Source organism: Podarcis raffonei, chromosome 8 (genome assembly GCF_027172205.1).
Source record: "Podarcis raffonei isolate rPodRaf1 chromosome 8, rPodRaf1.pri, whole genome shotgun sequence".
NCBI lineage: Eukaryota > Metazoa > Chordata > Lepidosauria > Squamata > Lacertidae > Podarcis > Podarcis raffonei.
The window spans coordinates 78,518,835-78,530,920 of NC_070609.1; the positions used below are offsets into that span (position 1 = coordinate 78,518,835).

Sequence of the window (12,086 nt, forward strand, 5' to 3'; positions counted from 1 at the left end):
CAGGCACCTGTTCATTTTCTCTTCCTACTTCCTCGTAGCTTTCCAAAGTTTCCTCTCTTGTTTACAGAAGCTTGGTAAACTAAACCCCCATTTGGGAGACTCTGTCTTGTCTGCTTGCTTTGTTTTCCACTTAATACACACAAACACACACACACACACATCCCGTGTCACCTGTGTCCGGCCCGGCCCACCTTGTTCAAATATGCAAACCTCCTATGGTAAGCAGACACCTGGCATACACAGAGGGAGGGAGGGAGGGAGGGAGACCAGCCAGGGAGCCTGCGGTGTTCTCTACCTGTCGGCAGGTAAAAGTCACCTTCCTGGGAGTCAGGCCTTGGCCGCTTGGAGCCAGCCCCTGCTCAAGAAATAATTAACTTCGGATTTCTCGCATTCCTGAGCACCCAGCGTGGTATGGAAGGATGACCCCCGGCGTCCAGGTAAGCGGAGAGCAGACCTCAGATATGCAGCTGGCTGCTAGGGTGGCCCTCTCGGCCGCCGCCTTCCTCCTACTGACTTTGGCGTACAGATATTACAAGTCTCGGGTGCCCTGCGGCAGCCAGCAAGGAGCCAGCGGGGAGAGAGGCAAGGGCAGTGAAGACGCAGAGGGGACGGAGAGCATGGTCTGCTGCAGGGAGGAAGAACTGCCCCCTGGACTGAGGCACCGGTGGGTCAACAGCAAGGGTGAGAAGCCGAACCACAGGGCAGGGGGTAACCCGCCGCTTCAGGCACCTGGGCCTGCGGTCTTTGGGGAATCTAGAGGGCAAGATATACCTGCCTGCAGAGAGCCAGATGGGGAAAGAAAGGTGAAGAAACAGGAGAAGGAGAGGGTGAGTCACCTGGGAAGCAGGCTGCCACCAGACAGAAAATTCTCGGTGGAAGAAGAGGAGAAGGAAGGGGAGACTTCTGGTGCTGTCCTCAGCAATGGAAACAGTGCCGCAGTCACAGAGACTGCAACGGAGTCAGAGGGCAGGTTGCCTTCTCTGGGTTTGCTCTCCCCAGAAGGCGGCTTCTGCAGTTTGAACGGCAGCCACAAGGATGTCAGCTCTGCAGAAGATGGACTTTGCCTGGCTGCTCAGGAGAAGGGATCTGGGCATGCAGCACTTCACCCTGCAGATGAGAATGGCTCCACTTTAGGAGGAGGGAGAAGTGATCCACCTGGAGAAGAGGAGAGGCAGCATTTAGCCCCGACCCAAGAGGAGCAGGACAGGACCCGTCCGTCGTTCCATGCCACTTCTGACATGGGCCTGAAGATGAACCATAGCCATGCTGGGTCACACACCACGTACATGTTCTCCTCTGTGGCCCAAGTTCAGGTGGAGGAGAGCCTTGTTAAAGAGCAGAAGTTCCAGGAGAACAGTAATGGGCAACCACGGGTCCCTGGGACCAGCCTGAGAGGCAAAATCTATGATTACTACATTCAGTCCTTCTCCCAGTCGGTCCTGAAGGAAATGCCTTCCTGCACCAGCCTGGGTACCCAACCATTTTCTCAGCTACCTGTGATCAACATCCCTGATGCTTCTGATGAGCGGTTGGGTCAGGAATCAGCCCAGTCCTCAGCAGCAGAAGATGACCCTGAGGATGTTCCATCTCCTGGTGCTCTTCCTCATCTTATCCAGGATGAAACAAAGCCCCGGCAACCTGGGAGCCAGGATGAGGCTGCTGTCCAAGAAAAGAGGTCCAAGAAACCTCCAGGACCTGGAGCTGGCAGCTTCAGCCGGAAAGACAGCCTCCATCAAATCATAGACAACCCAGAGCTTCAGGTCCCTATGGAAGGGTTTGACTGTCTGGCTTCTGGGCTGTCAGGACTGGACACGCCACCTCTCAGCCCCCTCCGTTCCAGCTCCATTTCTTCACTGGTCGGGTCCATGCAGAGTCTCCAAAGCGACACGAGTGAGGAACCCACAGTGGAGCTGGTGGCTGGCGCCAAGTTCTTCCACATCCCGCTCAGCTCAGAGTCCTCCATCGACATCCACCTGGACTTGGGGAACTGCTACGAGGTCTTGTGTACGGCCAAGAAGCAGAAGCTGGAGACGCTTCGGGAAGCGGCCTACAAGGTCATGAGCGACAACTACCTCCAGGTGCTCAGGACCCACGCAATCTACAGCCGCCTCAACGGCATGGAGAGAGATCTGATCCTGCAGAGGAGGATGCGGGGGAGGAAGTACGTGGCTGTGGCGGACGTCAGCTCCCAGGGGGAGAGCCAGCATGCAAGCAGGCTCTGCTACTACGACGACCAACAGGATACCTGGCACCTGTTGACTCACGTGCCTCTGGAAGTCGTCTCCAAGGGTTGTGCCATGTGCAGCATGTTCAATTACCTCTTTGTGGCGGCCGGCTGTGAAGGACGGGGGAGGCGCCAGAAGCCATCCAACCGAGTTTTCTGCTACAACCCTTTGACCAACATCTGGCGCGAGATCTGCCCGCTGAACCAAGCCAGGCCACACTGCAAGCTGGTTGCCTTGGATGGCTACCTGTACGCCATTGGCGGGGAGTGCCTCTACACTGTTGAGCGCTACGACCCACGCCTGGACCGCTGGACCTTCGCCGCCCCGCTGCCCAACGATACCTTCGCCGTGGCCCACACCGCCACGGCGTGCGATGGAGAGATCTACGTCACGGGGGGCACTCTGCGCTACATGCTGCTGAGATACGTTGGGCAGACAGATACGTGGAAGTTCAGCCTCACCGGTGGAAACAAAGACCGGACAACAGAGATGGTGACTGTCAATGGGTTCATCTACCGCTTTGACCTGAACCGGAGTATGGGCATCAGTGTCTACCGCTGTGGTGCCAGGGCCAAGCTTTGGTACGAGTGTGCCACCCACCCCATGCCCTTCCCGGCCAGCTTCCAGTGTGCCGTCGTCGAGAACCTGGTCTATTGCATCGGCCGGCAGTTCAACATCCGCTTCCTGGCCGATTATGTCTCGCCGCGGTTCGGAACCAAGGAGTTACAAACTTTCCCTTCCCCCAGAGGGACCCTTTCGCCTGTGACTCTCGTGCTGCCGGACAGGGAAGTGGTACAGACGAGGGTTTGAGGACACCGATGGTGGGAACCACGAGGAGGTGAAGCTGCTTGATTCCACAGGCCTTGCTGCTGCACACGCACACGCACACACACTCACACACACACACACACACACAGCCCACTAGCCAATTTCCACAAATCTGTCAAGGGAGATGGAGCTACAAGCGGGTTGGCAGGATCTGTTTATTTTAAGGCACTTAAATCCTTGTAAATTTGCATGCAAATTAAACGCAGCCTTTGGGGTCTTGGACGGTCGCCAATACAGGCCTAGTTAGCGCGAATGTAGGCAAATGCCGCGGAGCCGGGGCACCACTATCCTGCTGCACACCATCATTATGTGTGATACAAGGGAGGCTTAACCCTATGGCTAACTCAACTCCCTTCTCCCCTGCTCTCAGCTCTCAAAGTCATCTTCTGATTTTGTTTATGAATGTATAGCAATCTGGAGGGAGCGAGTGAGGGGAGAGAGAGATGCAAGGATATAAGGAGAGCCCTGTGGAATAAGACCAAAGTTTATTCCACCCATATTGATGTTTTTCAGGGCACTGTGCCAAAAGGGTCTTCCGTGCTCTGATTTTAACCGTCCTCTGTCAATCATCAATTAACCACGCAGCGCATCAATGAACTGTGGAACTCGCTCCCGCAGGAGGCAGGCATGGCCTCCAACCTGGGTGGCTTTTAAAAAAGGATTAGACAAATTCATGGAAGAGGAGAGGGCTTTCAATGGCGGCTAGCCATGATGGCTCGGCTCTGCCTCCACTGTTCAAGGCAGCAATGCTTCTGGATCACAGATGCTGGGACCGCAGGAGGGGAAGGCGCTGTTCTGCTCGAATCCTGCTTGCTGGACTAGAATGGCCATTGGCCTGATCCAGCAGCCTCATAATACACTACAGTGGTACCTTGGTTCTCAAAGTTAATCCGTTCCGGAAGTCCAATCTAAAACCAAAGAATTCCAAAACCAAGGTGCACTTTCCCATAGAAAGTACAGTGGTACCTCTACTTATGAACACAATTCGTTTTGGGGTGCCATTCGCGCCCCAAAAAGTCCATAAGTAGAGCGCCGCTACTGTTTGTGCGCAAAGCGCAATAGAGCGCTTCTGTGCATGCACAAAGTGCACAAATCGCTTCTGTGCACGCGCACGGGTGAACCCAGAAGTAAACACTTCTGGGTTTGCCGTGTTCGTAACCTGAAAAGCCGCAATGTGAAGCAGACATAACACGAGGTATAAGTGTAATGCAAAATGGATTAATCCATTCCAGACTTTTAAAAACAACTGCTAAAACAGCATGAATTTTACTATCTAATGAAACCATTGATCCATAAAAAGAAAGCAATAATCAATGTACTGTACTATAAAATAAATAAGACAGTATTGTAGATGATAAAAATAAAAATTATTTTTTTTTTCTTACCTGCACTGGTGATAGTCATTGTTTGGCTTTTATCCATTTCCACAGTCACACAATCAATCAATCAGTAGCTGAACTGGGTCCCACACAGAAACAAAAACAAATTCACCAAAAAGGCCTCAAAAACAAAGCCACAAAATAAATAGCAAAAACAAAAGCGCCAAACTTAATCCGATCCGGAAGTCGGCTTGACTTCCGAAATGTTCAAAAACCAAGGCGCAGCTTCTGATTGGCGCAGGCGCCCTGGAAACAATAGCCGAATGCCGCATTGGACGTTTGGCTTCCGAAAAACTTTTGAAAACCAGAACACTTACTTCCAGGTTTCCAGAGTTTGAGAACCAAGGCGTTTGAGAACCAAGCTCCCACTGTGTTGTGTTCTTAAAGGTGATTCCCAGCCCAAAAGGAACTGCCAAACAATTCTTTCCAGCTCCCGTGGTGGGGCTATAGAAACCACAGGAGGGGAGAGGACTGTTGCACTCGAATCCTGCTTGCTGGTTTCCCACAGGCAACTACAAGAACACGCCATTGCGAGAACAGGTTGCTGGGCTACATTAGCCTGATTCAGCAGAGTCTCCTTATGCTCTTAATGAAAAAAGGGAACTGCATTAGAAAGCTAGCAAAAGGCTGGGGGGGGGATTTGGTGAAATTCTCATGGGTGGAATGCAGAGGTTTTGTGGCACTTCCAGGAGGGCAACCCAGTTAGATGGGTGACTTATTATTATTATTATTATTATTATTATTATTATTATTATTAGGGCTCTAGTGCTCAGGTTGAGTGTTCCCCATTGCAGTATCTGGCTAGCCGTTGTAAAAACAGGATGCAGTATAGGTCATTGGCTACAGTGGCATGTGGTCAGTGGACTGGGGTGGGGGCTAGGCTAGTCCCCTAAATATTTCCCTGGCGCCTCCTTCCCAAAGCCCAGGAATATGCTCTGACGGGGCACCCTCCACACCACGCCCCCCTCGGGAGCATACGCTCTACCGCTGCTGCCACCTTCCCAAAGCCCACCTGGAGGCAGGAGGCCTCCAGCATCCTGTCAGAGTCCTGGTGGCGCTGTGGGTTAAACCACAGAGCCTAGGACTTGCCGATCAGAAGGTCAGCGGTTCGAATCCCCGCGACGGGGTAAGCTCCCGTTGCTTGGTCCCTGCTCCTGCCAACCTAGCAGTTCTAAAGCACGTCCAAGTGCAAGTAGATAAATAGGTACCGCTGCGGCAGGAAGGTAAACGGCGTTTCCGTGTTCTGCTCTGGTTTGCCAGAAGCGGCGTAGTCATGCTGGCCACATGACCCGGAAGCTGTACGCCAATAAAGTGAGATGAGCGCCGCAACCCCAGAGTCGGTCCCAACTGGACCTAATGGTCAGGAGACCCTTTACCCTTTACCTAGAGATAAACAACTCCAGACATTTAGAAAACATCTGAAGGCAGCCCTATTCAGGGAAGTTTTTAATGTGTGACATTTTGATGTATTTTTAATCTTTGTTGGAAGCTGCCCAGAGTGGCTGGGGAAACCCAGCCAGATGGGAGGGGTACAAATAATAAATTATTATTATTATTATTATTATTATTATTATTATTATTATTATTATTAAGAGAGGGGCAGGCACTGGGCTTTTGTGACACCCGGCTTAGGGAAGGAAGCACGATGCTCACGTGCAAAGTCTGGACACCCCACCCGCCCAAGTACCCTCGCAAGTCAGCTCCTGCAGCCCTAACTGTTCCCCTATTAAAAATTTCACTGCACACCACTGCTTTTTGGCCAGATCCAGCAGGCTCTTCTTATGTTCTTTTGCTAGTCTCCTCCTCTTCCACGAATTGATCTAATTCCATTTAAAGGCATTTAAGGCAGCAGCTGGGATGCGGGTCTAATCCACAGAGCCTAGGACTTGCCGATCAGAAGGTCAGCGGTTCGAATCCCCGCGATGGGGTGAGCTCCCGTTGCTCGGTCCCTGCTCCTGCCAAGCTAGCAGTTCAAAAGCACGTCAAAGTGCAAGTAGATAAATAGGTACCGCTCCGGCAGGAAGGTAAATGGCGTTTTGTGCGCTGCTCTGGTTCGCCAGAAGTGGCTTAGTCATGCTGGCCACATGACCCGGAAGCTGTACGCCGGCTCCCTCGGCCAATAAAGCGAGATGAGCGCCGCAACCCCAGAGTCGTCCACAACTGGACCTAATGGTCAGCGGTCCCTTTACCTTTAAGGCAGCAGCTGTCCTCACGTCTCTCGGCAGGGAGAAATGTGATTCCAGTTTCACCTTTCAACGCAAAACCCACCTATTTCACACTTTCCAAAATGGTACAAGGACTGAAAACACTATCACCCCTTGAGAATTAACAGCTCTCCAAATTTTGCAATGCCAATCTCCAGCCAAGTCGTGTGTGTGCAAGTGCAGGTGTGTGTTTCAATCATGCATCAAAATGCATCTGTTAGTGAAAATAACATGCAGAAATGCACTGTATCAGGGCTGTGCCAGAATGGGTATGTTAGGCAAAATTGCATGCAAAGATGTATGTATTAATAGAAATTCACAGTAAAATGCTATTGAATTTTCTGGAGGACTTAAATAATTAGAATAGAATTAGAACAACAACAACAAATTAATGTGAAAATATATAGAACTGAACTTAAGATTGGAAAGAAAGGGGAAAATGTAGAGTTGTAAGGGACCCCAGGTGGTCATCTAGTCCAACCCTCTGCAATGCGAAGAACCTCTGGCAGATGGAACATTGTACTTAATTGGATACAACCCTCTATGCCTAAGCAGTTATGGTGAGAGTGAGCTTTCTTCTCTGGACCACTCTATGGGGAAGTTTTGGGGTTCTTGCATGAGTACAGACATTCTGACATGCCCAGTGGAGGGGTCACTCCTCCCACAAACCCAGCACCAGAAAGTAACATGAGCACCATCAGGGCAGGACTTGTGGGAAGCAGAAACCCAGGCTCCAGCCAGCAGGAAAAGCAAGACGACTCCCAAATGCACCAGGGGGTGGGGGAAGCCAAGTAAGCCAACTCATTCACTTAACTGACTATGGAGGGGTCTCTCCATAAGACCATTAAGTCCAGAGTCCAAAACTGCCATGATCACACCACTGGGATGAACTGAAGACCAGAGGTTCTCTGCCCATGTAATCATCATCATCATCATCATCATCATAATTTATTATTTATACCCCGCCCTTCTGGCTGGGTTCCCCCAGCCACTCTGAGCGGCTTCCAACGGAATATTAAAATACAATAACCTATTAAACATTAAAAGCTTCCCTAAACAGGGCTGCCTTCAGATGTCTTCTAAAAGTTTGGTAGTTGTTTTCTCTTTGACATCTGGTGAGAGGGCGTTCCACAGGGTGGGTGCCACTACCGAGAAGGCCCTCTGCCTGGTTCCCTGTAACCTCAATTCTCGTAGTGAAGGAACCACCAGAAGACCCTCGGAGCTGGACCTCAGTGTTCGGGCTGAATGATGGGGGTGGAGACGCTCCTTCAGGTATACTGGGCCGAGGCCATTTGGGGCTTTAAAGGTCAGCACCAACACTTTGAATTGTGCTCGGAAACGTACTGGGAGCCAGAGTAGGTCTTTCAAGACTGGTGTTATGTGGTATTGGCGGCCGCTCCCAGTCACCAGTCTAGCTGCCGCATTCTGGATTAGTTGTAGTTTCCGGGTCACCTTCAAAGGTAGCCCCACATAGAGCGCATGTGCAGAGTGGTTTTATTTATTACATCTATGTTCCACTTTTTTCCTCCTGAAGGTGGACGCACAGTTCTCCCTTCCCTCGTTTCATCATCACAACAACGCTGTGAGGTAGGTTAAAGCTGAGAGATGGCAACTGGCCCAAGGTCACACGCAGTGACCTTCATCATGGCTGAGAGGGAATTCGAACCCTGGTCTTACCAGGTCATAAGCCAACACTCTAACCCAGGGGTCAGAAACCTTTTTCAGCAGGAGGCCAGTCCACTGTCCCTCAGACCTTGTGGGGGCCAGACTAGATTTGGGGGGGGATGAACAAATTCCTATGCCCCACAAATAACCCAGAGATGCATTTTAAATAAAAGCACACATTCTACTCATGTAAAAACATGCTGATTCCTGGACCATCCGCGGGCCGGATTTAGAAGGCGATTGGGCAGGATCCGGCCCCTGGGTCTTAGTTTGCCTTCCCGTGCTCTAACCATTACATCACACTGCCACTCATCTCATAATACTAGGTAGGTTAGGGCATCTGGGTCAGAGCAGGGGGCATCCCTGCAACTGTTCTCCGCTGCACTTTCCCATACAGATTAAAAGAGCTTTCTGATGACTCAGACGTTGGGCTCAATTAATCAATGCTCATTGAATCAAAAATTATCTCATAAAGGCCTGGAACATTCTTTAAACTAAAGCTCTCTTTTCCTTGTAAGTAGGACAAGATGCAAGCTTGATGAGGGACCAAAGTGGTCTCAACTCCACATCTTTGAGAGTTGCTCCCAGCCCCCCAAAGCCTTTCTTGCTTGTTCACAGATCAGCATATGCCTCAGCACCAAGCGAGGATTTGCCCCATCTCATGAACCGCAAATACACACACACACACACACTTCACAGCCCTGCAGTATTTGACCACATTCCATCGCTGACAGTTTCCCCTCTCTAGCAGGTGGGAATGTGTGTGTGTGTGTGTGTGCTTATGAGCATTCCATGACATCACAGAGACTCAGCCAATGGCGGCAGAAGCTGTGTGGACCTCAAATGGAGAGGGGCAGTAAACTTTGCAGACTTTTTAAATGCCTGTGTGTAATTAAATGGGCCTATGTATATTTTCTCTGGGGCTTGAATATGCAGATAAAATAAAATAAACAGTAGTAACAACAAAGTAGCCTTTGAGATCTCTGCCACATGCTTTCATCAAGGTTTCTGCCGCATCCTCATATTTGCCCTTGGTTGTTCCATTACTGTAAGTGACTGAAATTGGATAATTAAGATACATAACCTGCCATAATCATTAATGCGCTTTACATCTCGGTGTCTCAGAATGCATTTTCGTCAAAGTGCCACCAATTACTCATCTGGAGTGCAGATTCCAAATGGCTGCAGTTTCATTCCCCCACTATAGGCAGATTTTTTTTAAAAAAAGCTATAGATGGCTCCAGGATCAGGTCACTGTTAGCTGTTTCCAGGATGGTTTATCTTAGTAAGATGGAATCTTAGAATTGCAGTGTTGGAAATTCCCCCAGCGGTCATCTAGTCCAGCCCCTTGCAGTGCAGGACTCACAGCTAAGGCAATCCCAAATCTACTCTGCTGCCCTCAGGTGTGGTGAAGGATTCTGTCCCACTCAACTCCCCTGAGTTCAGGGAAGCCAAAGCCTTACCCTGCAAATAAGTCTGGGTCCTGATTTTTGCACCTGGGTCCATTTGGTGAATCCCATTGTACTGGTAAACAACAAAAGATAAGAAAAGAAAATATTCCAGGTGTCTGATCTGACATCGCCCCCGCCCCGATTTACCTTCAAGGCTGCAAGATTTTAAGCTGTGCTCTTTAATCTTGGTTCTGCAGATGTCGGACTACGATTCCCATCATCCACTGCCATTGGCTACACCTCCTGTGGATGATGGGGATTGTAGTCCAACAATGTGTGAGGAGCCCAGGTTGAAGAACCAGGAACCTAAAAGAGTGTCGATTGCAGGAGGCTGTGACCACTCACCACGATCACTCAAGAGCTAGATAACCTAATGAAATCCCCCATCGCTTGAATCTTATAGCTATATATAGATAAAGTGTGTGTGTGTGAGAGAGAGACAAACATGCTCAAACAAGTTTAAACAAGAATAAATAGCGAAATCATACAATGAGCACCGCCAAGCTAAGTGAGTTGCTCCCATTAAAATGTCAAGCCAATTACGGCAGGAACATCAAAACGGCCCCTGCAGTGCCCAGATGAACGCGTCGCGTTTGGGGAGAGATTTCCACTTCAATAATGCAAATAATTGTAATTCACAGGCAGCCTGCCTGTCAAAGACCGGGCCAATTTGTTGCAGTAAAGGCAGGCCCAAGATGGGGTGGGATTGCTCCTGACGATTGATTCCCACGTCCCGTTTTTGCCATCATTTGCCAAAGACAGCAAGGCATGTTACCAGTCCTGCAGAGGATCCCTGGAACCCAGAACCCACAAAAAGACTTACTGCAGGTTGGCCATCTTTAAGTGTCAAACTAGGGTGGATCAAACTGGTGTAGGGAACCTTTTCTGATGGGAGGGGCAGATCCTTTTCTCCCAACCGCTGGAGTGCTGAATCGGACAAGAGAACATAAGAAGAGTCTCCTGGATTAGGCCACTGGACCTAATTTAGTCCAGCATCTTGGTCTCACATTGAAAACCAGAAGCCCCAGTGGGAAAGCCACCAGCAGTATTTCACTCTCCCTTCCTGTAGCTTCCAGGAACTGGCATTCAGAAGTTTCGTCACCTCTGACTGTACAGGCAGAGCACAGCCTTCGTGGCTAGTAAGGATCACTATCCCCCTCAGCCATGAATTTATCTACCGTATTTTTTGCTCCATAAGACGCACCGGACCATAAGACACACCTAATTTTTAGAGGAGGAAAACAAGAAAAAAAGTATTCTGAACGAAACAGTGGATGTATGCTTTTTGTGGTTCATGCTGTGGTCACAGACATGTGATTTGACGGTGAGTTTGGGGTAGCCCAATGCAAAAATCCTGAGAATCCATGTGGATCTGTGCTTTGTAACCACATTTTGGCACCATTGCGGCCCCACGCAACAGTGGATGCGTGATTTTTTTCGGTGCAGCCTGTAGCCATGGACATGCTATGTGATCTGATGTTGAATTTGGGGTGACCCAATGCAAAAATCCTGATGACCCATGGGCTTTTACCTCCACCCTCCCAGGCAGCCTCCTTTATTGCGTCCCTTATCTCGCTGCCGATCGCTTGCCGATCAGCAGCTTTGTTTCAACACCCCCTTCCCTCTTTCAAAAAAAAAAAAAGCGTGATCTGCTTTTCACTGCTTTTGGGCTCCAGGAACCACACATTCACTCCATAAGACGCACAGATATTTCCCCTTACTTCTGGGAAGAAAAAAGTGTGTCTTATGGAGCGAGAAATACGGTAATCCTCTTTTAAAGCCACCTAGACCAGTGTTTCTCAAACATGGGTCTCCAGTTGTTTTTGGACTACAACTCCCATCATCTCTAACTATCAGCACCAGCAGTCAGGGATGATGGAAATTACACTTCAAAAAGAGTTGGAGACCCAAGCTTGTGAAGCAGTGATCTAGAGCATCACTTCCTCCTTTGGGTGCAACTTCCATAGTTTCATTATATGAAATGTGAATATGTGCTTGCTTTTATGGGTCCTGAATCGTCCTGGGTCCTGAATTTTATAATGGGTCCTGAATTTTATAACCTTACGTTATGTTGCTTCTTGCTCACTTTTTCTCTGAATTAAAAAGTCCCAAATGTTGCAACCGCTCTTCATAGGGAAGTTGCTCATTCCTTTCGATCATTCTGGTTGCCCCTTTCTCATTGTCCAGCTCTACAATATCCTTTTTCTGGTGAGGTGACCAGAACTGTGCTAAGTAAACCTGTTGATTACCTGACAATGGCAGCTGACTCTGTGCTTTGGACCCCGAGACTCTTGTTGGCACGGTGAGGGTGAAAGCCCCTTTGTACACAATCCC

The 12,086-nt window shown here is 49.6% G+C and overlaps 1 protein-coding gene across 1 annotated transcript; it reads left to right on the forward strand.

The window, feature by feature from the left end:
• The first annotated feature begins 273 nt into the window (after positions 1–273).
• KLHDC7A (kelch domain containing 7A) lies at positions 274–9,785 on the forward strand. Its single transcript, XM_053400997.1, has 2 exons — positions 274–3,063; positions 8,823–9,785. Exon 1 carries the CDS (start codon positions 420–422, stop codon positions 3,033–3,035), a length of 2,616 nt encoding a protein of 871 aa, XP_053256972.1. The 5' UTR covers positions 274–419; the 3' UTR covers positions 3,036–3,063; positions 8,823–9,785.
• Positions 9,786–12,086: the final 2,301 nt, after the last annotated feature.

Bases quoted from the DNA above. Each gene is read 5' to 3' on its own strand.
- KLHDC7A (XM_053400997.1), top strand. From the start codon at position 420: ATGACCCCCGGCGTCCAGGTAAGCGGAGAGCAGACCTCAGATATGCAG.